General features: G+C 37.3%; 1 protein-coding gene across 1 annotated transcript in view; it reads right to left on the minus strand.

Moving 5' to 3' along the window:
• LOC150093402 (uncharacterized) overlaps window positions 1-27,943 on the minus strand; it is a 233,648-nt gene that overhangs the window by 161,646 nt on the left and 44,059 nt on the right. Inside the window, exon 2 of the mRNA XM_090413608.1 lies at window positions 20,807-20,990. Coding sequence (XP_090269734.1) covers window positions 20,807-20,990 — 184 coding nt within the window. The remainder of the gene's footprint in view (window positions 1-20,806; window positions 20,991-27,943) is intronic.

Raw genomic sequence — 27,943 nt, forward strand, 5'->3', positions numbered from 1 at the left:
GGGGCCGTGAAATAATGAAAACAAATTTAAAATGTTTTAAGACTAAGTGTGGCATGTCAAATGTGTATGTAAGATGATAAAAATGTAATATTTACATTTGATTTTTACGATATTCGCTGTGTATGTTTTGTATTGAACATAAATACAATAAATATTATAATACTATATGTCTGTATTATGGTTTATTTTTGGATGGGGGCCGTAAAATATTTTAATATTTTCATTAAAATATTTATATAGCAGTGCTTCCCATAAGTTTGGGAAGCACTGCTCTATACCACCTCCAGGTCCCCAAGAAATCCAAGTGACCAAATCTTCATGCAGTGGTCAAGATGTGGCCAAATCATTGCCTTATAAAGTGGGATAACTTCCTTATCTTTACTTGTTAGCGAGTTTTTCAACATCCAAGTAATCCTTTGAGCAATTTTACCAACTTTTGTAAAAAGGTATAATCCCCCTGAACTTCAACACTTTGTTCACCATTATCCCTAAGTCCCTAGAATCATCAATCTAATATCATTACCCCTGCAATCCAATACCATCAATCTTTACACCATATGCAACCTTTTCAACCCAAAGTGCATAATCTTACATTTTGCAACATTAAATTGACATTCATTATCCTTTGCCCACAATGACAATTTATTTAAATTATCTTGCAGGATATCTACATCACCTTTATCAACTACTGCTCTCTCCAGTTTTTCATCATCAATGGACAACTGAATATCCCCCCTCTTAAATCTTTCCCTATGCCACTGATATACAAATTAAAGACTAGTGGCCCTAGTATAGAACCCTGAGGTACTGCACTAGTCACCATCATTCTCCTAGATTCCACTCTGCCATATACTATTCTCTGGTGTCTATCCATCAGACACTCCCTATCCATGCTACTAGCCTCATATCCATTCCCATCTGCTTCAGTTTTTGTAAGAGTTTTCCATGTGGTATTCTGTCAAATGCTTTGGCAAAGTTGAGCAGTATCACAATGTAGCCATTAACTCTATCCAATTCTGCTGTTACTTTATTATAAAATGTGAATAAGTTACTAAGACAGGATCTACCCTTTACAAAGCCATGCTACCCACTATAGAATATCACATCCCCACTGTTGTATTTTACCTTTCGCCAATTTTTCCAATACTTTAAGAACCACTTCTGTAAACAAAGAACACATCAGATTGGATATCAGGAGGTTGCTTAGACAGATAAAAGAGAATAGTGTGATAGGAAAGGTAGTAAGCGTGTTGCCTAGGTATGACAGTGGTGAGATGAGGCAGAGAGCAAGGATTATGAATGATATGCTAGCAGAAATGTGTGAAGAGAAAGGAGTGCAGTTTGTTAATGTGTGGAATGAGTTTGAAGGATGAAGTGAACTGTATAAGAGTGATGGACTGCATTTGAGTGGTTTTGGTTTCAGTCTCTTGGAGAGACTGTTGCTGGAAGGTAGAGAAGTGAGTGCAGAGAATGAATCTGATCAAGTGGGAAGTGATGTGGAAGAGCAGGAGAGTAAGACAGGAGAGATTGAAGAGGTTGTTATGAATGAAGTGAGCGCCATGAGTATAGAGAATGAGAGAACAGGTGTGCAGGACAGACAAGGAAACGGGGAGGCTCAGGGTAGAAAGGGGAACACAGAGTGAGAAAGATGGATGCTCCAAGAGGATGTGAATGCATGTGTACGCAGGAAAGGAAGGGAATGACCTGGGATAAAGAGGAAACATTGGATTTGAAGTGGGTTCTAAGATGAATAAGGAGAAAGGGAAATGGCTTGAGTTGAGCATGGAGAAATCGCATCAAATGAGTGCTATCAGTGGAATCAGCTATAGATCCAGGAATGAGCTGTGGGGTTTGTATACAAATTCTAGAAGCGTAAGAAACAAGGCAAATGAAATGGTTGCATTATTTGAGTCTGATCACCCAAAAATTGTTGGAATAAGTGAGACATGGTTGGATGAGGACGACATCCTGACAAGAAGAGAGATAGAAGGTATGACGTGTTTCATGAGGACAGAAAGGGTAAAAAGGGAGAGAGTATGTAACAGAGAGCATACAAAGATTGAGGGTCTTGGATTTAATCATCTCATCAGAGGAAGTAATTATAAATGAGGTGTCCAATCACCCTCCAAATGGTGAGAGTGACCATGAAATGATTACCTGGGTGGTTGCCAGCAGTGTGAGGACCTCAGTGAGAAAAGGGTATATGTGGAACTACAAGAGTGGTGATTATGAAGAGCTCAGGAGACAGCTTGTAGGTGTAGCATGGAATGAGGAGTTAGATGGAAAAGAGATCAATGCAGCTTGGGATTGATCAAAGCACCTTATTTAACCTTCTGACCCTTGGAATACATTTAGACATTGCTTCTATAGATATTCAAGAACTATCTAGTAGAGGCAATGTCTAAATGTATTCCAAGGGTCAGAAGGTTAAATAAGGCAGGTGTAAAATGGATGAATAAAGAGATTAAGCATGCGATACAGAAAAAAAGGGCATTATGGAGGCAGCATGAGAGAAGTGGTAATAACCAATTCCATGAGGATCACAAAGAACAGGCAAGGTGGGTGACTTGGTTGGTTAGGGTAGCAAAAGTGAGATATGAGTGGCAGTAAGCTAATGAAGCCAAAAAGAATCCTAGAGATGTTCTTTCAATATGTAGCCAGCAAAAAAAAATGATTATGGAAAGATGACATTGGAGAAAATGGTATAAGGACAACTATTGCAGAAGATATAGTGGAGATACTTAATAAGAGATACATAAGGGTCTTTCATTCTTGTGACTGTGACTTCATGGAGAAATTGAGAGCAGTTGATAATGGGGAAGAGAGACAGATCGTGAGCAAGAGGAGTATGGGGAGTAGAGCAAACTTGATGCTAATAAGGCTGTGGGACTTGATAATACATCACCACATATTCTGAAGGAATGTGCCAGGGAGTTAACGTATTTTTTTAATATGAGTCTTGCACTGGATTAAGTTCCAAAGGAGTGCAAGATTGTGCCGCTTCATAAGGGAGGTGATAGAACTCAAGCATCCAATTATAGGCCTATCTGTGTGTCAGGTGTTAAGTTTTTGGAGAGGCTTGTGAGAACTATGATCCAGAATTGGGTTGACATCAATGGATAATCTTTGATGGACAGCATGGATTTGCTAAAGGGAGGTGTCATGTTTTAGTAATCTACTTATTACAATAAGGTGATGGTTTCCTTGGACAGAGGAGAGGGTTACACAGTAATATACTTAGATTTCGCAAAGGCTTTTGATAGAGCAGATGGGGTTGGATATTAGATTAGTGCATTGGATCAGAGACTGTCTATCTGATAGGTATCAGCAAGTTGTGTATGGGAAACAATATCCCAGAAGAGGAAAGTCACTAGTGATGTACCTCGGGGGTCTGTTTTAGGGCCATTACCATTTAACTTGTATGTTAATGATATTGGCGAAGATTTGGATGGAGATATTCAGTTGTATGCAGATGATGCAAAGTTGGGAAGAATTACGAAGAGTAGAGAAGATGTGGCCCTACAAGAAGACGAATAAATTGATGATTGGGCATGGGAATGGGGATGCGAGTTCAATGTTGCAAAATGTAAAGTTTTAAAACTTGGGGAAACAAAGATGGGATGTAGAATTTATGCTTGGTGGAGATATATTGTCAGAGGTGGAGGAAATAAGAGATCTTGGTGTGATAGTGAATAAGGAATGAAATTTAGGGGACACATTGCCAAATTGTGAGGACAACACAAAGACTTCTGGGAATGATGCAGAGGACAGTGACTTGTAGAAGTAGGGGGATTCTTGTTCCATTGTATAAGGCTTTGATTAGGCCACACATGGGCTACTGTGAACAGATTTAGTCATCTGGTTTTCAAAAGGATGAAGAGATGTTGGGAAGGGTCCAGAGGCAACTGACTAAGGTCGTGTCTGACCTCTGGAATGTCGAATATGAGGAAAGGTTAAGAAGATGCAATTTACAGAGTATAGTGGATGGACAGGAGGAAGAGGAGAGATATGATAGACCTACAAGTAAGTAAGGGATTGTTATAGGATCAATATTGGCAAGGTTCTACAGAAAAACAGTAGGAGACCAGGGGAGAACCATTGGTCATCCCTGGAAGCTGTATAAGGAGGGTGTGAGCAGGGGAATGAGAAGCAGGCTTTTTGCATGCAGAGTTGTGAATGATTGGAATGCCTTGCCTGAGAGTATGGTGTCTGCAAAGAATTTGAGTGTGTTCAAGGCATGGTATGATGAGCTGTGTGTATGATAAAAGGATCTCCTAGATGAGTATGGGATTTGGGGGTAATAATAATATTAATTAGTCTGTAATTTGCTGCCTCTTTCTTGGAACCATCTTTATGCAATGGTATTATTTTACTCTCTTTCTACTTCCTTGAAACCCACCCTGTCAGAACTGAGACTTTGGTTGAGCAACTTCGTCAAAGGCAATGTCAATTATCTTGCACATACATACAGTACATGGGCTGATATGCCATCCAGTCCTAGTGATGTATCCACATGCATATTTTTTAATATGTTGAACAGCTCCTTTTCAAATACATTTTGCAAAATGATCACTCAGCAACTCAACTATTTCTTTTGGTTCAGTCACCTTCCTATTATGGGCATTGTTTAAAGTCATTCTACCATAGTCATTTTTCCTCTTACTTGATACATAAAAAAAAAGAAAGAAAGAAAGAAAGAAAGAAACTCTTTTGGGCTTACTTTGGCTAATTCTCTTTGATAGTCTGATCGTCATGAGTATGACGATCTTTTTTTTCTTCAAAACATTATGGAGGAAATATAATGTTTGCAGCTCTTGCAAACATTATATTTCTTTATATCACTGCTCATCCACTTAATTCCAACTTGGTTTATTCTCCTGACTTTGGGTGTGCAGTCTGATACTGCTACTCTCAAGCAATCTCTGACCACTTCCCATACACTACTGACATTTTTTCCTTGTAGCTTCTCAAGCCACGGCACTGTCCCAAGATGACTCCTGAGTCTTTCAAAATAACCAGCCTTAGTTGAACATAAACTCCTTTTTTGACAGAGAGCTCCACGTTCGGCAACTTTGTTATTCGTGACACCTCCAAGGAGTCCGAAGACTCATCGTGGGAGGACAGTGACACTTATTATACAACTATCTCCACTACTACACCGAACCTCTACTATCAATCATCTCCATCACCACCATCTACTGCCCACCACCACCACAAGTAGTATTTTTTGTGTGTAAATTGCATGTGTTCTGAAGGGCCGATTTGTCTGTATGCGGGATGAAAAACCCCGAGTTTCCAGGAGGAAAACCCTGCTACTTCTGTATGAGATGGTTAACTCACCTTCAATTGAAAAAGTCCACATAAAGATTCCTCCCATCATGACAAGAATCAAACTTTGGCCTATTTCAATCGAAGGGCGCAATGTACCGTCATTCTTCCAATTATAGTACAGAGGCACTACCCAGAACAAGACTGCATGGTCACTCTCTCCAATTGGAGGCAGAGTGTCTACCTTGGTTATGGATACATCTTCTGATGCTATTACCAGATCCAAAACCTCAAACCCCCTGTCCCATCTATAGCATGTTGTTTCATGTAATTATCGCTTAGAAACCCGGATTTTAACAATGTAACGCAAAATCAACCCTATATATGGCTCATGCTATTTCAGAAAATAATGAAATCAGTGGCTTAAGACCATGAGATAGAAGCAGTTGTCTTCCATACTCTCTCTCTCATCACCTAAAAATCACTGACAGCCTTTGCTATCAATGATGGCTAAGGGATGCAGGTTGGCTGCCAACTGATCTTCCAGAAAGCTAGAACTAAAAAAGTTCTACCTACTGATGTTACAAATGAATGGCATTAGAGGATTTTTTTTCCCAATGACTAGAAGGCTGCCTTCTAAATTACCTTTATTCAAGTTTCTTCATCATATCTTCATTTATTTTGGCTTTTTTTAGCTATACTCTTAATCATGATTAATAATTTCGGGTTTGGCTAAGTGGATGGCATACCTATTCTCCAAACAATTGGCTGTGGGTTTGAATCTCATCATAACATGAATGAAAGATGATAAAATTCCATGTTCACTACCATCCAACTATTGCAGGCCTTAAGAAAAAAGTTTTATGTTCTCAAGAGCAGGATTTCGAGATCATGTAAAAGAATAAATAAATAAATAAAATTTAGACAAAAAAAAAAAAATTATTAGCCCACCCACTGTAATAACGTATCGGTTTCCAAATCTTTTTATTACTCTGCTGCAATCAATAACACTTCACCTCCTCTTATTCTCAATCAACATGACATCTAACACGCCTTTAAATATGCTCATGTATTCTTCGTTAAAGCACACGTGATAGTACTTACTTTAGTTTGAAAGTTTTTATCTTTTTTTAATCTTTGCTTAGTGTAATCGTTATTTTGTTTGCAGTCTTTTGTACTACATTCATCTCTGTGCTTTTCTTGGGCCATTAATATTTAACCACACCAACAACTGATATGCCACATACTAATTTTGTAACAGCACAAGACTAACTTGCACACTCATTATTTAGCAACACCACACGACTACTATACAACAACATCGCAAAACCAACTGATACTTAACATAAACATTGCAAATGGTTAACCAACAATCTCCGAACAACTACCGATGAGATAAGCTACCATAGCGCCATTTTAGTCGCTTCATACTTTTAAAAGTACTACCAAAAACGTCTTAGTAAAGAAAAAAAAAATCAGTAGTGGAGGTAGATGAATATCAAAAAAAAATCAGTAGTGGAGGTAGATAAATATCAAAAAAAAAAAAAAAAATCAACTAACGCCTTTTATTCCCTAATAGGGAGTAGGCGAGGCCTTTATACCCTATCTAACTTTTGGAGACTGAGTGGGCAGTTCTTCTTCTTCTTCTTCTTCTTCTTCTTATTATTATTATCATTATTTTAACGGTGTCTCCATGGAGTCAAAAAACTCATCGCGGGAGACCCGACATTGACACACTAAACATTTTTACACCATACCTGTCATACCTCTCCTTAAATTCATTCACAGTTGAAGCATTCACAACCACCTCTGGCAAAGCATTCCACCCATTCACAACCCTCCAAGCAAAAAATCTAGTCCTAACACCCTTGTTAACCACATTCTTACACAATCTCTAGGGATGGCCCCTCGTTCTCTCACATCCTGCACTGGTCTTAAAAATATCATCAGTATCAATCCTGTAAAATCCCTTTAACAATTCAAATACCTCTATCATATCTCCTCTCCTACGTCTATCAGCTAGTTTTTGAAGCCCTTTGAACCTCACAGATCATCAATCTGTCCTCATAAGGAACATCCCACAGACCTGCAACAATCATTGTAACCCGCCTCTGAATCCTCTCCACCACTTCCGCATCACCAAGAAATCCTGGCGACCAGATCTGTGCATGCACAATAATCCAAATGCGGCCTTATTAATGCCTTATAGAGTGGAACAATAACTTCCTTATCCCTGCTTGTTAGTGTGTTCCTCAATAACCATGTAATTTGATGTGATGTTTTGGCAATCTTTGCAATATGCCCTTTAAACTTAAGTTCTATGTCAACAATAACTCCCAAGTCTCTTGTCTCATCAACTTCCTGCAGCTCAGTTCCGTTAATATAGTAAACGGCATGCGATGTCATCCTCCCGAAGTGCATCACCTTACACTTAGCCAGCCACGTTGAACTGACAGCCATTTACCTCAGTCCATACCGTAAGCCTATTTAAGTCATCCTGTAAAATATTTACATCATTTGAATTGATTATCGCTCTTCCCAATTTTGCATCATCAGCAAACAAGTGGATATTTCCATTCAAGGTATTTTCAATATCATTGATGTACAAATTAAACAATAGAGGACCAAGCACTGAGCCCTGAGGTGCACCACTAGTTACTTGCCTTTTCCTCGACTCAGCTCCTCCATAAACCACTCTTTGATATCTGTCCACCAGCCATTCTTTAATCCAAATCACCATCTTCGGATGCATACCCATTTGCTCTAATTTATGTAACAGAGTTCCATGTGGAATCCTGTCAAAAGCCTTTGCAAAGTCAAGCAGTATCACTGAGTCAGGATTTCCTTTATCCAACTTCACTGTTAATTTATTATAGAAAGTAAGCAAATTACTTAGGCAAGACCTACCCTTCACAAAACCATGTTGCCCCATATAAAGTATCATATTGCTGTCCACCAGTCCTGAATTCTAATTTTAACCAATTTCTCCAAAATATTAACCACCATTCCTGATATATTGATTGGTCTATAATTTGCAAGCTCAGTCTTAGAGCCTCCCTTGTGCAATGGAACTATTTTCACTCTTTCCCATCTATTAGCACTTTACCAGAACTGAGGCTTAAATTAAACATCCTAGTTAGAGGAGTTGCTAATTCTGTTGCACATTCTCGTAACACATGGGCCGATATGCCATCTAACCCAATGGCAGTTAGCATTAAGGTTCTTTAATATATTAAGCACCTCAATTTCGTCTATCTCTATACTCTCATCAGTCAATGACACATTTGACACTGCACTATCACTACGAAGATAGCACACTTTTGCGAAATGATCACTAAGCAACTCAACTATTTGATTAGCTTCAGTAATTTCCCTACCATCAACACTTTTTAAAGTAATCTTTCCATGGATATTCTTCCTTTTACTAGCCACATAGCAAAAGAACTCTTTAGAGTTCCTTCAGGTTTCATCAGCTAGCTTCCTCTCATAATTAGCTTTGTCTATCCTTACCATACAGGTTACTTTCTTTGCCTGTACCTTATATTGCTCATTGGAACGCTCATCACCTTTTATCTTATACGTCCTTTTCTTTATCTGCAACTCCTGTTTAATAGTAGTATTCATCCATTTTACTCCTACTTGATTTTTCGTTCTGACTCTGGGAATACATCTGATACAGCATTCTTCAAATACTCCTTGAGAATCTCCCACGCACCATCAACATCTCTCCCCTTGAATTTCTCATGCCATAGTACAGCTGAAAGCTGACTTCTCAGCTTGTCATAATAACCAGCCTTGTAATTCCACATATACCCATTCTTAATAGAATATTCAGCACATCTTACAATCTCCAGGTCAAGACCACATGAAAGTAGCAGTTTATATCAAGATCGTAGCCAGAGCAGAATTTAACACTGGTAACCCCTAAGCTATAATTTATAAGCTCCTTCCCTCTCTGATGATTAAGTTTAGTTGCATTTCAAACTCATTAAAAGGTGCAGGTAATTGCATCTTTTTTTTATGTTGTTCCCACTCACCAAAACTTATTTGCAAGCCTATTGTACATTTTGTACCATGGATGGACTAAGGATTTTTTTCTATTTTTATCAATTCTATACCTTTTATGTATTTTTTTTTTAATTTAGTCCATAAACCCTGCTCTAGAGTTCAAACATGGAACTTTTTCAAGCCATTCCAAGCTTTCAATAAGCATTCGATGCTGTTGGCACACTCTCCCTCGATGAGTCTTTGGACTCCCTGGAGGTGTCTAATAATAATAATAATAATACAACATACGCCTATATTAATCGTACAAGACAAAATATACTTTTACTAAAATAAAAAAAAATAAATCCGCTAACACAATTTATTCCCCTATAGGAAGTAGGTGAGGCCGTTTCAGCTCTAACTTTTGGAGATTGAGGAGATGGAGGGGGTCGTTTAAACTCAACCGGTGGCAATCAGAGAAAGCTGGCCTAAGATTATCACTAATTATAAACGGTATCTGGCGAAGAGAGGTAGGAAACTGTCGCTTTCGTTGTTCTTAGCATTAGCACAATATATTTATTGTCTGAATTACGTGTGGAATCTATAATCAATTCTCTTGAGTATACAGGAATAAAAACCTGAATTTCTGGGAAGAAAAATAAAACCCTGCTTACTCGTGACAGAGATCGACTAAATCAGGAATCGGTCGAAGAAAGACAGTAAAAGTTCCTCCAAACGGCAACTATGTACTGTATATGTATGTATGTGTGTGTTGTTTGTATATATGTATATATATATCAGGGGCATGTATATCGCGTGTGCTAGGTGTGCGGTGCACACCAACGGATAGCAATATCACCGATATTATATTTTTACATTTATTCCTCTTAAAGACTCCACTAATTGTTTCCTGGCTTTGTGTGATTCCTATAATTAAACACAATATACTAATGCTTTATGAAGAGGACACGTTTAGACACAAGCATGACATCACATTCACACTAATAGCCTAGGTGTGTGGTCACAAATACCGACGCCTTTGCCCTTTGAATAGAATACGTACAGATAGCGCAGTGTGTTAAATTCTTAGTTTCAGTGGTTGTAAGCCATCCAGAAGGCAAAGTTGGGTGTGTGCTGAGACAACACCTTCGAGCCCTTTGAATAGACGTACAGATGGCATAGTGGGTTAAATTCTTAGTTTGGGTGGTTGTAAGCCATCGAGAAGGCGAGGATGGATGTGTGCTGAGACAATAACACTGAGAAATCAATGGCTGGGATTGGTTATTATGACCAATTCAACTCAATGTTATATACAGGGTGTTCGGGATAAATTTGACAGTTTCGTAAGGAAAAAGAAAATCTTCTTTGTATCTATTAAATTTAATGAATTGACAAAAAAACATTACAGGCAGAGTTAATTACAATACTATCAACAAGATTTACTCAAAATAACCACCATTAGCATCGATCACAGCTTCAATTCTGCTTCGGAACCTCGAACAAGCTGATGCTACAGTCTCCCTGGGAAGGGCCGCAAAAACTGTTTTAATTTTATCCATTAACTGGGCTTTTGTATTACTGGAAGTGCGATTGGTGTCTTTTTCAACTGCGCCCCATACAAAATAATCCATGGGGTTAAGGTCTGGGGAGTTTGGAGGCCAAACATTTGGACTGGTGAAGTCATAGAAATTTTCAGACAACCATTTTTGACTTTTCCCAGAGGTGTGGCAAGGGGCCGAATCCTGCTGCCATACATACGGCCTACCATTGGCTACCCTTGTTATCCAGGGCTTGACTACAGTTAGCAACTCCACGAACAAAGCCCGAATTCCAATGCCAGGGTTCTTCAACACCTGTTCCTGCAGATTTGCGAGGAATTCTGCTGTACGAACGCAATCAGATCGTCTGCTAGGGATCTTTCTTCTTGCTACATCCACGTAGTCACCATTGCAAGTCTCTAGTTCATGCCTGATTGTTTTTACTGTATTCAGGGAGCATTGGGCAGCAGTCGTAATATCCTTATTTTGATGGCGGGCACGAATCATCATGATACAAGTTATTCTCTTCCATGATTCAGGTGGGTTCCAGCTATCCATCCTTTCTGACATCTTGTATATGAATGAAGAAGGGTCCAAACTTTTAAATGAAGAGAAGTGTGTGTTAATACATGTAACTTACGGAAAAATATAATTAATTATAAATATGTCAAATTTATCCCGAACACCCTGTATATATATATATATATATATATATATAAAAAAATTACAGAGAATTAAAATTGTGCCAAGCCTGTGTAGCTCAGTGGAAGTGGCGCTTGCATCCTCTGCGCTTGGCTGCTTTAAATTAGACCTAGGTTCTAGTGTAGTCGCTGACTGGAGGAACTTTTTCTAAGTCTGTTTTCGACCGGTTCCCGAGTTAGTCGATCTCTGGCACAGGCAAGCGGGTTTTTCCTCCCGGAAACTCGGGTTTTTCGTCCCGTAAACTCAAGAAAATCGACCGTTGTACCCACATTATTTCAGACAGTGACCTATCTTGTTAGGGTTAGGTACCAAGAGATGGCAGCACTTGTTTGCCAGCCTCTTCATCGGTGGCTGCTATAATTAGTGATAGACATGGGCCAGCTCTCTCTAATTGGCTACCGGTGGAGATTGAACTGCCCACTCAGTCTCCAAAAGCTAGATAGGGTATAAAGGCCTCGCCTACTCCCTATTAGGGAATAAAAGGCGTTTAGTTGATTTTTATTTTTAAATTGTGCTAACAAAACAAGTATATACTTGTTCTGTTAGCACAAAACTAGTAAACTAGTAGTATCTTTTTTAAATATATCTTTACTAGTTTCGTTATATTTTTCGTTATATTTTCGATATATTTTTTTAAATATATCTTTACTAGTAAGATTATATGGAGAGTATCATATATGGAGAAGATGTGTGATGCTTTGTATTAAAGGCAAGGGGGTTACTACCCAGACCGGTTTCGACCTTTATTGAGGTCTCATCAGTGGGAGCCAGGTTAGAAATGGTATTTGGCTAGAGTTAGTATTTCTAGCCTGGCTTCCACTGATGAGCTCATTTCGACCTCAATAAAGGTCGAAACCAGTCTGGGTATTCGCCCCCTTGCCTTTAATACAAAGCATCATACATCTCCTCCAGGAGATGTGCTTTGCATTAAGGGTAAATATTAAGATTAGTGATCAGAGCTTATCTATTTTTACCATGAGTTGCCTTGGTCTTGCACTACTTGCAGGATCAGCTAGACTTGCAACACTTGTAGGTGCAAACTTGAATTGTTTGTCCATTTGCTTACTTGGGAAATGGAGTAAAACCAGGTTTAAAATAGCTTGGTATCTTTAACATTTATTATACCCAAGGTAAAACACTTTCTACATATATATATATATACACATATATATACATACATATACATATATATATACATGTATATACATATATATACATACATATACACATATACATACTACAAACCGACGCGCCTACTCAAAGACCATATAGAGTAGGTGAGAAAGCAGCAATGTGGTCAGCCAAGGATGTGAAACACGTAGTCCCTCTCAACATAAGATCACTATACCGACCTGGAAAATTGCAGTTAGTCCAGGAAATTTAAAAAGACTGAAATGGAGTATTTTAGGTTTATCAGAGACACATTGGTGCGGAGATGGATTCATGGATTTACCAGAAGGAAGACTGTACTTCTCAAGAAGAAAAGATAACATACACAGAGAAGGAGTTGCATTACTAATTGAAAAGAAACTTACACACTCAGTAATTGAAATAAACCCAGTGTCTCCTAGAATAATAACAGCCAAACCTCATGCAAAAGGAAAAGGTCAAACAATTAAAGTAATCCAAATATATGCACCAGATAGTAACCATTTAGAGGAAGAAATAGAAATTTTCTATGAAGAACTACAACAGGAAATACATAACCCCAAAAATAGAGAACTCATGATAGTGATGGGAGATTTTAATGCTAAAATAGGATAGTTCACAGCAGACAAAAAAAGATGTGATGGGGAATTTTGGATACGGAGAGCTTAACGACAGAGGAGAACAATTACTCCACTTCTGTAAAGCAAACGATCTAATGATTATAAACACATTGTTCTATCAACGCCCTAATAATAAATATACATGGACATCCCCAGATGGTAATATAAAGAACTGCATAGACTATATCATCATAAACAAACAATGGAAAAGATCAGTAAATAATGTACGAACATTAAGAAGTTTTGATTTTGACACTGACCACAAAATATTAACTGCCAAAGTGAAGATAAAATTCAACAGAAAAAAACAATATCAGAAAAGAAGAAAACATCAACCTATCAAAACTAAAAGATAGCTCAAGTAGAAGTTGATTTTTAGAACACATGTGCTTGAAATTAAAACCCTCCATCTTCCAGAACAGCGGAAAATACTGGGAAGAAGGAAAAGAAACAGTGTTATCAATTGCAAAAGACACTCTAGATTCCAAACCCAAAATAAACAAACAGTGGATAACCCAAGAAATCGTAGCTACCATAGAAGAGAAACGAGAGGCCAAGATACTTGTAAACCAACAAAACAATGAAGAGAATAGAGAAAAATACAGAGCACTAAAAAATAAAGTTGATAACCTATGCAAAATAGCCAAAGAAAAATGGTTAGAAGAAAAAGCTAAGAAATGCCAAGAAGCATACCAACAAAACAACCTAAAAGTCTTCCATGATACTGTAAGAGAAATTACAAAGGAATTCTCAGTAAAAGTAGTAACAATGATAAACAACAAGATAACTGATAACGGGAATATTGAATATATAAGAAAAATCTGGTCAAACGATTTTAAGACTATCTTCCACCAAGGAAACAAAACTACAATGCCAACAATAGAAGAAAATAATGATCACCCAAAAATTTTACAAGAAGAAGGTAGATACACAATAAAACAGATGAAAAACAATAAAGCACCAGGCCGTGATACCATCCCTACTGAACTGTGGTCATATGGAGGCAGCATATCAATAGAATATTTAACAACCCTATTCAATAAAATACTGCAAACAGGAGAGATCCCAGATGACTGGAGAACTGGAAAAATCATCCCAATATACAAGAAAGGAGACAAAAGAGACGGCAGAAATTACAGACCAATCAATTTACTCCCTCACACCTATAAAATATTCATAACAATTATAAAAAATAGATTAAAAAACACCTACGAAGAAATGATAGGCATAGAACACCCCCCCCACCCCCCCCCCCCCCCACCCCCCCCCCCCCCCACCCCCCCCCCCCCCCACCCCCCCCCCCCCCCACCCCCCCCCCCCCCCACCCCCCCCCCCCCCCACCCCCCCCCCCCCCCACCCCCCCCCCCCCCCACCCCCCCCCCCCCCCACCCCCCCCCCCCCCCACCCCCCCCCCCCCCCACCCCCCCCCCCCCCCACCCCCCCCCCCCCCCACCCCCCCCCCCCCCCACCCCCCCCCCCCCCCACCCCCCCCCCCCCCCACCCCCCCCCCCCCCCACCCCCCCCCCCCCCCACCCCCCCCCCCCCCCACCCCCCCCCCCCCCCACCCCCCCCCCCCCCCACCCCCCCCCCCCCCCACCCCCCCCCCCCCCCACCCCCCCCCCCCCCCACCCCCCCCCCCCCCCACCCCCCCCCCCCCCCACCCCCCCCCCCCCCCACCCCCCCCCCCCCCCACCCCCCCCCCCCCCCACCCCCCCCCCCCCCCACCCCCCCCCCCATGGTGGAAATTTTTATTCCATTTTATTATTATTTCATTTAGACATCAAAAAACAAACTACATAAGGATTCCGAAATAATCTTCCAACGGATCCATCCCATGTGGGATTAAAGGGAAACGAAACTGCAGATGAAGTAGCAAAAATGGCTACAACATCAAGTGATACCACAGATTGATCTTTTTAAAACCACCCAAAAAGAAAACATAAAAAAAAAAAACAATTCTTCAGGACATGACTAACCACTGGTACTCAGCAGAAAATCAGGAGTTACTATCAACTCCAAGTTTAATCACAGTGCCACTACCATGATCTCTCGCCTCAAGACCAATCAAGTTTAGCAATGGCATAAAAGTCTTCCCCACCTGCAAAATCTGTAACATCGATGAAGCATCACCAATGCATTTGCTAAACTGTATGAATATTTCCAAATGTGAACTCTATAACAACTCAGAAAAGGAGCTGTATAAAATACATGAACTTGACCTCTATGATCTGATGTAATAATACCATGGGATAATAAAAAAAAAATAAATAAATTAAAAAAAAAAAATTATTTCATTTAGATAAATATTAAAAAAAGTTGCTGAAAGGGGATCTTATTTGTATTTGATTATTTTCATATATACTTATGATAGCTTTTAGAATATTATTTGGTATTTGTCTTTCTTTTAATATGTTAAATAAAATGCTTCTTTTAACTTTGTCAAATGCTTTTTCAAAGTCAAATGTAATATGCGTTTCTAAATTGTATTCTTTTCTCTATTATTAATTTTAGGCAAAAGGCCAGGTCTATACATGATCGTCCTTTTCTAAATCCATTTTGTACTTTAAAATAAAGTGTTCAGAATATTTTTTAGTTATTTAAAATTCTGCTATATATTTTGTAACAGGAATTTAGAATACTTATTCCTCTACAATTTTTAGGGTCATCTCTACTACCTTTTTTCAAAGACAGAGATCACAATCGCTTTTTTCCATTCTATTGGTGGATTACTTGTTGAATAGATTTTATTTAAAAATAATAAGAGTCTTTCTTTGAACCTTATTCCTGCATATTTATATAATTCTGAACCTAACTTATCTTCTCTGGGTGAATTTTCATTTCTTTTTTCTTTCAGGCTGATTTCTAATTCTTCTTTAGTTATTTCCTTTTCATTAAATGTTTGCCAGTTATCTTTTTTAAAATATTTATCTGTCCACAATTCTGTATAGAAATTCCTTCAATTTTAATTCAGTGTTTAATTTTACACTTTCTTTAGTATCTGTACTTAAATGTTTCAAAATCTTATATACATTGGGTCTTATTTTATATAAATCATGTTTTAAATCAGAAACATTTGTTTCCTGATTCTCTATATCCTTTTCTGACTTCTATTTTAGCTATGGCTCTTATTCTTTTATATTCTATTTCATCTTCTAATCTTTTACTACTTAACCATTTATGATATGCTTCTTTTTTCATGGGGTGCTTAAGGATCAAAGCTGTATAACTGAGAGGAGACCTCCACATAGCTTTTAAAGGAATGCGGAGAACCGACCAGGGCTTCTGACCTAATGTCCAATCCTCACCTTCTCGTGGTGCACCCTATTGGGTATCTACCTGGATACTGAACGAACGAGGATGGGCTGGCAATTTGGGATTTAGCAGACCAAATTGTATTCCTATTGGTAAAACCAAAATACAAAATGATGGTACAACATGACAAAATTTCATGCTGGCTAGGGCATCACCCGGTTAATCAAGGCCCCCATTATTTTCACCAGGGAACAAGGGCAAACAGCGAAAAGTCAGCTACTGGAACAAATCTGAAAACACACCCCAACTCAAAATCACCAGAGTTAAAGATCGGTACTATCAATGTAAGAAGCCTGAATGGCAAAGAAATGGAGCTAGCTGAGGAATTAGATAAGTACCAGATCGACATAATAGGGGTGACTGAAACAAAAAAGACCAAAACTGGTGAGATCTTTCTGAACAATAAATACAAAATGTTATATTCAGGCAATGACAATCAAGGAAAAGACGGAGTAGCCATAGTATTCAACACAAAATAGAGGCTCATCTTCTTGAATGGCAGGCAGTATCAAGTAGAGTGATTTGGGCAAATATCAGAATAACTGAACAATGAGACTTATTTGTACCTATGGTCCCACAGAAGGTTCAACTAAGGTAGAAGTGGAGGAATTTTTTGAGGCTCTAAAGAAAGCTTCTGACACAATGAAAATGAAAAAGTTGGTCCTTGTTGGGGATCTAAATAGCAGAGCAGGAAGTGATTGTCAAAGTAACAAAAATGTTTTGGAAAAATTTGGAGAAAAGAGCAAAGCTAATAATAATGGCAAATACCTGTTGGATTTCTGCTAAGGACATGGACTGGTTGTTACTAACACTATGTTCCAACATAAAAATATGCACAAATTCACATAGAGTGAAGAGGCAAGGAATAAGAAAAGTCTCATTGATTATGTTATTGTTGATAATGATGTTTTCTCCCTGATGCAGGACACCAAAGTGTACAGAGGATTTGAAATCGATCACCATTTAGTCTTGAGCAGGATAAAATTGAATTTCATATTGAAAAGAATGACATGTAAGAAAGTTTTCAAGCGAATAAAAGTTGAGCAGCTCTCAGATGTGAACTGTAGACTAAAATACACAGAGATTATTGAAGGAAAAATGAAAGAGTTTGAGAACAGGAACCAAACCTTAGAGATTCAGTGGCAAGCCTTGAAGAAAACCGTGATTGATTCAGCTAGAGAGGCATGTGGTGAAGTTGTCTGCAAGTATAGAAAAATTAGAACTCCATGGTGGACACAGGAAGTTAAAGAGGCAGTGAAGGAAAAGAAGAAAGCATATCAAAAGTTCCTGGCAAATAAGTCAACTTGTGCTCTTAGAGAATACAGAAACAAATCTAAGAAAGCTAAACAAAAGTCATGGGAGGACTTTGAAATAGGAGAACATAGAAAATGAATATCAAGAAGGTGGCAAAATATTCTGGAGGATGTTGAAGAAACTTAAGAATGGAGGAAAGAGTGCTGTAAAAGGAGTTAGAGATGATACAGGTGACATGAAAACTGGAATAAAAGATATCCTTGAAGTATGGAGTAATTACTTTGAAAAACTGCTAAATGAAACAAGCAGTGATAAAAAACACTGACCAGACATGCAGTCAGGAATACACATCCATACTTGAAGTAGAAAAAGCCATCATAGGCTTGAAATGTAAAAAGGCAGCAGGAGTAGATGATAATCGACCAGAAATGCTGAAGTATGGTGGTATAAAAGTCTTACAGTGGCTGCAATGCATAGTTCAGAATGCCTGGACAGACGGATGAATTCCCAATGATTGGAGTAGAGCTCTCATAGTCCCTATATATAAAAAGGGAAATAAAACTGAATGTGAGAATTACAGAGGTATATCCTTATTGAGTGTTCCTGGTAAGATATATGCAAGTATACTTGAGAAATGGTTGAGAAGAATTGTGGAAGAAAAGCTTGGTGAAGAACAAGCTAGATTCAGGTCAAATAGAGCCTGTCAGGATCAGATCTTCATTTTACGACAAATAGTGGAGAAATCATGGGAATATAACAAAGATCTGTATTTAAGTTTTGTCAATTTGGAAAAGGCATATGACAAGGCCAAGAGGGAAGCTATTCAATACGCTACAGTTATATGGTGACAATGGGGCATTAGTCTTTATTTGAGTTGTAAGTCAGCAGTTAGAATTGAAGGAAGTACAGGAAGATGGTTTAATGTTCAATCTGGGGTGAGACAAGGATGTACATTATCCCCTCTGTTATTCATTATCTATATTGATCACATTATGAAGGAAAGTGGTATTAAGCATGATATCAAAATTGGAGATGTTAATGTCAGCTCTTTGCTTTATGCAGACGATGTTATACTTCTAAATAAATCCACTACACATATGCAAGATTCTCTGACTAAATTGAATAACTGTTGTAATAGGTATGAAGGTCAGCAATAAAAAGACAAAGACAATGAAAATAGGCAGAATCATTGAAAATGTCAACTGTGTTGTGAATGGAGAACCTGCGGAACAAGTAAAACATTTCAGCTACTTAGGCACGATTTTTACTGAAGATGGTAAATTAAATATGGAAATAGACAACAGAATCAACAAAGCTGGTATAGTAGGAAGTCAATTGAATAAATTCATATGGAATAAGAGAGAAATTAATTGGAACTAAATTAGCTGTATAGAAGACAGTGTTCAAACCAGTTTTAACTTATGGATCTGAGAGCTGGGTCAGAAGTAAAACACTTGACCAAAGACTAGAGACCGCAGATATGAGAGTCCTGAGAAAGGTTAGAGGCGTGAAGATGGCATCAATGGCAATATCATATTAAAAACGAGAATATTAGGAAAGAACTTGACATTGTCAGTATCGAGGAATGCGTTAGCAGAGCTAATCTCAGGTGGTATGGTCACTTAAATAGAATGGAAGAGGAAAGATTAGCAAAACAAGTGTTCTCTGCCAGGTTGGCAGGAAAACGACCCAGAGGAAGACCAAGATATAGGTGGTTTGACACGGTATACAAAGTGCCTTAGACGATAGAAATATAAGATCTGGTAATGTTGGAGTCTTGACAAGTGACAGACTGATTTGGAGGAAAATTGTAGATAAGAAGTTAGTAATGATGTAAATTTTTCATGTAGTACTATCATATCCTGTACACTCCTTGAAGGTACATGGCAGGAATTTGATGATGATTCTTTTTTCATTTTCATTGAATTTTTTGGCCTTTCCTAAGCTTTCATTTGCTACTTCATTTAGTATCATTTTTATATTAAGTCATTCTATTTCTTCATTTTGTTTTATTTTATTTAAATATTGGTTAATTCTTTATCCATATAGCCATTGTATATTTGTATTATTTAATAATCTTTTATAAACAAATATTTTAAATTTTCTTTCTGTTCTTGTTATTTGTAGCCATTTAGGTGGTAATCTTAATTTTATTTTAATGAGGAAGTGGTCACTAGTTATATATTGATTGTGCTCATCCTCAATTATTTTTAGTTTGAAAGAAAGGGAGGGGTCTCATTTAAGCAGATAAATCCCCCAACAAGAATGCAGTCTAGGTAAATGCTTAAAACGCACATGCAATATGTTGAGTTGTTAAGATATATATGCAATTTAGCTAAAACAGAATACAAGTCCAAAATTACCAATATATCCTCATTCATCAATATCTGAACACCTGACAACAGGATGTATCAAGAATGGATAAAGTGATTAATGGACTGACCAGAAATGGGTCAAAAGTCCTGGTCATTTTAATGTATTTCTTAAAGGCTATACATGGAAGTCTCCTCCTAGTTATGTAGCTAACAATTTTCAGTTGTATCCTATATTCTGAAAACACAGATTTATATCAATCTGAATTTATGTTACTTAAAGATTAAAAGAAAATTACAAGATAATAGATTATAATATATTAGATAACAGATGATAATACATAATAGATTTTTCCACATCATCCAAATACCAAATTATTCAGTACTGTTGTTATTTTCCTTCATAATATCTAGTTTGGTAACTTGAGCAGTTTTGTAGGATGTGAGTAAAACAATTTGCATTCCATTTATTATACTACCAAAATTGAAATTTCCTGTAATCCACATAAGATTAATAGCATACTGAGAAAAAGTATGATCAAAGAGCTGGACAAAGTATTCTGGCCCATTTCTTAAGACGAGCTAAGCACTAAAAATGTACCCCAAGTGTTTTCTGCTTATCAGCTCTGGATGATTAAAATTAATAATTCTATTAGAAACAAACCATTGTTACTTACTTTATAATGTGCAAACTGTCTATACAAACATACACCCCCAATAATTCCAGTAGTAAGGACCAACAGAGCAGTGATAAATACACACAACGTGGTAGTAGAGCTAACCCGACGTACATGGGTAGGTACCGTTACCACCATAGGCCTTCCTTCCTCAGGGTCTCTTCCTGCAGGCTATATGAAAAAAAAAAATCGTATAAGAGTATATTTAAAATAAAAAACTTTTCTATTTTAAAAATTATACAGAAGTTACAAAGAAAATAAAAGACATTAAGCAGATCAAAAAGTTTTATATCTACCTTATATATATATATATATATAAAATGATAAGCCTTTTTATGTCACATTGTTTGAAATTTTGAAACTCAGGGGATACTCTGAGTGTCGAGTCTTCAAAATTCGAGTCATCAGAATTCAAGAACTGGCCTACCAGTCCGGAACTCGGGGAGGGGGGAAGGCACCGTAGGCACCAGGGGGTGAAACCCCCTTTCGAGTCTTCAAAAGTCAAGGAGAACTGGCCTATCAGCCTGGAACTCGGGGGATGGACACCATAGGTGCCAGTAATCCGCTTTCGATTCTTCAAAATTCGAGTCATCAGAATTCAAGGAAAACTGACCTATCAGTCCAGAACTCGAGGGGGATTGGGCACAGCTGTCACTGGGGGGGGGGGTATCCCCCCTAATTTTAAATATAAACTCTCAAGCTGCATAATACTGCTATTTCAATTCTCTAATAAACTCTATCACAAATTTACAACACTAACTACTACTATTTATTCATACACAGACTATATATATGGAAGTAACTTCCAAAATCAATATTTCCTAGAAACTATAGCTATAAGGCCATTCAAAACAAAACTTTTTTTTTCCCTCCGTTCATTAAGTCTGGTTGCACACATTTCATATATGTTGCTCTGTACTAAACGAGAAATGAATTGGAAACTCAATTTTTTGTTGGTTTAGGCATTACTTAATCATGAGTTTATAGATAAATTTTTTGTTTTTATTTTTGTATAGAAGTGTCATAATCCAGAAACTTCTCTAAAAACCAAACATGACACTTGTTCAAGTCTCAAATAAGAGGGATGATAGCATTACACTGGACAATGGAATTCACCTCTCATCACTGAAAAACATCTATAACATATCAGTATGAAAGTTCAGATATCCCACAAATTAAAAATAAGGTATTGTTTTGTAAAATTGTTAAATGTTTGTAAGGTCAAGACATTTATTCCTGTAGAAAGACTTATACACTGGTTAAACATGATTATTAAATACTTAAGGAATTGACAGCGTATACTAGAATATAAATTAAATCAAACTTTAATATACACTTTCCACAATTTCGGCAACGTCACGTTACCATCTTCATGGGAACTTAAGATAAAGACACGTGCACGCAAGTACTACACAACAGCAAATGAGAAACAAAGCGAGGAAGCTACCGTTTTCCTAAAGTCCTGATGGTTTCTTACGACTACGGGTGAGTTAGCCAGTCTCATATGGAGGTAGAGGGCTTTTTCACCCGGAAACTCTGGTTTTTCGTCTCTCAGAACAGGCAAACTGGCCCTGTGAACACACACGGATTACAGTCATGAATACTTACGACAATGTGGAAAGGATAGGGTTCTCACCCATGTCGTTACACCTATAGTAAACCATGAGTCACATCATGGTAGTCAACCTCCTAGAATGGAGATGGCACATGAATGGATGGATAGTGAGTGGGTTCAAGGCAAGGTATGATAGATACTGTGTGGAAGCTGAATAGTTGTAGACATGTTTAGGGCCTCTCTTGATGAGTCTAAGGACTCCTTGGAGTCCGTAGACTCCAAGGAGTCTAATAATAATAGGGGAGAATTTAATTAAACCAACAATATCAACTTTTCTTAAAACAGTTCTGGAGAAAGATGACAAAGATGTCAAAGGAATGCACTGAGCAAGATGTTGAAAGTTTATTTTTCACTTGGTTAGAGTATAATAAATTTAGTTTAATCCTTTATCCAAGTGTGAGCAAACAAAGTTTGCGCCTGAAGGTATCTTCAGGACTGGGGTTAGGTTGTACCACCTTACCCCAGTCCTGAAGATACTTTCAGGTGCAAACTTTGTTTGCTCACACTTGGATAAAGGATTAAACTAAATTTATTAATGCCACTGAGCAATAACACTGTTAGCAAAAGAATAGATGAGATGGCTAAAGATGTAGAAACACAACTTATTGAAAAGTTGAGATCAAGGAAATTCTCAATACAGACAGATGAATCAACTTTAAAAGACAGTGAGGCTGTATTGATAGCCTATGTAAGATATATTGACAATGGTGAATTTACTGAAAAGATGTTCTGTGAAGCATTGAAAACCACCATTACTGCCATTGATATATATAATAAACTCAATAAAAAATATTACATATTGTGCTACAGATGGTGCTATTGTTATGATGGGCAAGAAATGTGGCTGTTTAAAATTAATGAAGGATGACAATCCAGAAATGGTGTTTGTGCATTCTGTTATTCATGGAAAAAATTTAGCTTCCAAAAAACTTCTAAATGAGATATTGATTCAGTTATAAAATGTATCAACATTATCAAAGCTAATGCCAAATGTGAGCATCTCTTCAAACAATTTTGCAAGGATAAAACTGCTGACCATGTAAGACTACTGCTTCACAACAAGGTGAGGTGGCTGTCACAGGAGAATTGCTTGAGAAGATTCACGGAACCATTTGATATTCTTAATGAGTTTTGAATGACAAACCTGAAATGAAACTCTTACAAACAGTTGATGGTCAAGCATTTGTGAGTTATTTGATATCTTTGAAAAGCTGAATATGTTAAATAAGCAACTGCAAGGAGATCAAGACCCTTGTTGATGCAAAGGCTAAGATATTTAGCTTCATTGCATTTCTGCAATTGTCAAAATAAGTGTGAGGTAATTGATGCTGCTGTACTTGTTAATGTTGATCACCTGAGCAAAATGGCCTATGATTTAAACGAGAGGTATTCTGATTTAAAATAAATTTATTTTCCATCTTGAATAACTCAGGCAATGCTAGTGGCTATGTAGTATAACTCTCAGAAATGCAAAATGACAAGTCTATTAGAACTTGATTCAACATAAAAGGAACAATGGCATGGCTTTGTGATGAGACAGAAACGAAATACCCAAATTCAACTAGTTTTGCACGAAAATTACTGTTGCCCTTCTTGTTATATTTGGCTTTAGTGCTGTAAATGACTTGTTACTGAAAAAAAGAAATAGTCTGGATATCACAAACCGCAAGGATTTGAGATTAAAATTGACTAAATTAGTACCTCAAATAAAAACTCTCTGCAGCAGACATCAAGCTCAAGGACCACCTTAACTTGGATTTTATTTTCTCGAGTTGAGTTCGATTTATGTTTATAATATACAAAGTGTAATATAAATATATTCATTGAAGGAAGTCAAATTAAAAGCAGTTTTACCTATGTTCCTTTTTTATTTGAAGTACCTATTTATACTTATTTATATTATGCTTTTTCAGAACTTGGTTGACTATTATGCTAGAGGAGGAATCAAAATCTTTGAGGTGGGGCACGATCCAAAAAAGGTTGGGAACTACTGCAATAAACCCATTAACAAACAAAGCACACAACTGACCCGTTGCAAAGGCTAAGATATTTGGCTTCATTGCATTTCTGCAATTGTCAAAAGAATGTTTCAGCCAAAAAATTTTGGCTGAAACATTCTTAACCATAACTGAAACACAACCCGTTCCACTCATTCACAACTCTCCAAGTAAAAATCTCATCCTCACACACCTACTAACCACAGCTTTCATACAGAAAGTAAATTCATTCTAAAGTAATGAAACTGTTGGTAAGGTTTTAGCAATTTATTCAATGAAGCTTACAGTGACTTTCATACAGAAAGTGAATTAAGTTACTGAAGAGTTTTGGATGAAAAAGACAAGATATGCTTTCTGCAGTGCTCTATGATTTAGCATGCAGGGAGAAACAGTTTATACATTAGTTTTTCCTTCTGTATATAGGAAACAAGACACTAAAATTCAAGAAGTTTTGTCAATAAAGGATAATTGCTGGATCATGGGATACAATTGCAAATGTATCCCATGATCAATGTGCAAACTTGATTTGTAGTTTAGTTTCAGGTGTTTTTTCAGAATGAAGAGAGTAATTTACTAATGGTAAAAATGACAGGAATGCATGCACAATAAAAGTTAAAAAAAAAACCACTCTCCAAACATCCATACTCATAGAAGGATTTTTATTATTATCAAATCCCCAAGGGAGTCGAGGACTCATCAAGGGAGGCCTTATATCACCCACACCAGCTATCATACCTTCACTTAAACTGATTCATTCCAAATGCACTCACTACTTCAGCAGACAATACAGTTCCACTCATTCACTGCTCTGTGAGAGAAAAATCTAACTCCATTCTTAACTATGAACAAACAACTTCCACAATTCCCCACTCATCTTCTCCTCACCTTCCATATAATGGAAAATTTTAATAAGCAATATCCTATAACACCCTCTCAAAAGTTTATAGATCTATCATATTTTCAGTTCACATACTTTCAAATCTATCCTTGTAATCTACATTCCATAATCGTGATATCATCTTTGTGGCTGTTCTTTGCAATCTTTCACTTTATTTTTATTTTTTTTTATTATCATCCCTTTGGAATCCAGGAGACCAAATCTCCACACAGTAGTTCCGGTGTTGTCATATCAAGGCCTTGTAAAAATGCAAAATGACTTCCATATCCTTACATGGCAATGCTCATTTCAACACTGCAGTTATCCTCAGTTATATTTGCAATTTGTTATATGACATTTGAACTTCAACTTTCTATCTACCATAACTCCAAGATCTCTAGCCTCATCAGTTACTCCTACCAGTAGAGTATGCAGTTGGATATTGTATCACCACAAAGTGCATAATTTTACACTTAATAATATTGAATTGACAGCCATTATTGTTTGCCCACATTTCCAGCCTATTCAAATCACCCTGTAAATGCTGTATATCAGTAGCATCTGATTGCCCAGCATATCTTTGCATCCTCATCAGTAAATAACTAAAGATCTCTTGTCAATCCATTTCCAATATCATTATGCACAGACTGAAACAGCGATCCAAGAACCGAATCCTGGGGGCACACCACAAGTCACCTTAAATCTGGCAGATTCACATCCTTCTCTAAAATCTTTAGAGAAATTGGCAAAAGCTTACACTAGAGATACCGACAGGATGATAAACACATCAGTCTTTACACCACTGTTGTGCAACGGATTATCATACATTATTCCCATTCCTGAGGAATCTTTTCTGAGTAAAGATTCAAATTATACAAACATGCTAAGGTCCAGCCAGTTTAGCTGAACATTCCTTTAGTACACATGCTGATATCACATCTATCCCAACTGCCAAATTCTTATCCAGGTTATGCATCAGCTCTAGAACCTCATTCTCATGCATCTATTATATGTGGTAGCATATACAACAGGTTGATAGATCTCAGTGATGTGAGCACTCATTATTTAAACTACCTCATCATCTGCTTCTGATACCAGGATACCATCTACATTCAGCAAAATTATTCTTCTGGGTTGCTTTTAGCATGTGGAGACAATTTCTTTTCATACTCCAACTTAGCTTTCCATACAATATCCTTAACTTTTCTGGCTTGATATTTATATTATTTCATCTCTCCTTATTCTCATAATGTTCCTTCCACATCTTATGGATCTCTTAGCTAACAGGAGTGCACATCTCTTTCACTCTCATTCTATTTGTTCTTCAAACTCAAGTGACACATTCAGATACTGTATCATTTAAGAATTTTTTTTAAAGCTTCCCATGCACTGTTGATATCGTTCCGATTCAACAACTGATACCATGGAACCAAAGACACTACTGTCCTGAGTGTCATAATTTCCAGATTTGTAGTTCAGCATATAACCTGTCTTGAATGGAACATCCATACAGCTGGCTACTTCCCAAGTCAGTACACAACACGATCACTATCAACGACTTGTGGCAAAACAGTCACGTTCTTAACTGAGATCTTTCTGACACCATGATCAAATCTAACACACACTGTCAGAGTTATTTCTTTCACATGCTGCTTGAAAAATTTGTTATGCAACAGGTCAATCAATTCTCCTTTGTTCTTATGCATTTTCTCTGATAACCAATTAATAGTTGGATCATTTGTCATCCATAATAACTCACTTAGTACTTACTCATCAGGGTAATTTGGTGATACATTTCTTCATCTCCAGCAAACAAACTGCCAGGTCTGTAGCAACACCTCACCATATATTTCATCTGGTTAACCTCCACACTAGATAGTCTCAACTCAACACAGGACATTACTATTATTACTTTCAATTGTTTCCATCCAAACTGGACTCAAGTCATCTGATATCATTTGATGGTCATTTCCTAAAAATACTGTTGCCTTTGCAATTGATCCCAGTCAACCTGCTGGTTGGATTGTAGGTATATTATCTGCTTTTTTTTTTTTTTTTTTTTTTTTTTTTTTTTTTAAGTACAGTATATGGATGGGCAGAATGATGAGGAAAAAGAAGAAACAATGAATTTGATGATTTGTAAGATTATACACTTTAGGAAATACATAAGAAGAAAGGATCGTTTCAAAAGACACCTACTACTAGAAAGAATGAAGAAAATTTGTTCTGTGATTTGGAGTTGAACAGCTGTTGCATATGTTTTAGAGAGAGAGAGAGTGTCAGGAAGTTATCAATGCTACTTCTGATTAACAATATCCATGGAAATATTTGTAAAAAATGCAAACAGCAGAAACTGAACATTTGTGTGAAAGAGTGGAATGAATTAGTGAGATGGGTCATTAGTCAACCTAATCGCTCTCTTCTGTACTGAGTCAAGTAGTTTAAGGGAGATAGGGACACCACTGAAAAAGTGAGAACAGTATTCAATGGTTGGATAAATTTGTAGTTTGCATAAATTTAATACTTCAGGGCTAAAGTAATGCTTGGAGTGAAAGAGAAAACTGAATTTTTTGGATGCCAAGAAAGAAATATTTATAATACATTTATGTCAAGGGAGAGATACAAGGTTAGTATA

The sequence above is a fragment of the Typopeltis vanoorti genome, chromosome 24 (genome assembly GCF_054136105.1).
Source record: "Typopeltis vanoorti isolate ZY-2024b chromosome 24, IOZ_Tvanoo_1.0, whole genome shotgun sequence".
Classification (NCBI taxonomy): domain Eukaryota; kingdom Metazoa; phylum Arthropoda; class Arachnida; order Uropygi; family Thelyphonidae; genus Typopeltis; species Typopeltis vanoorti.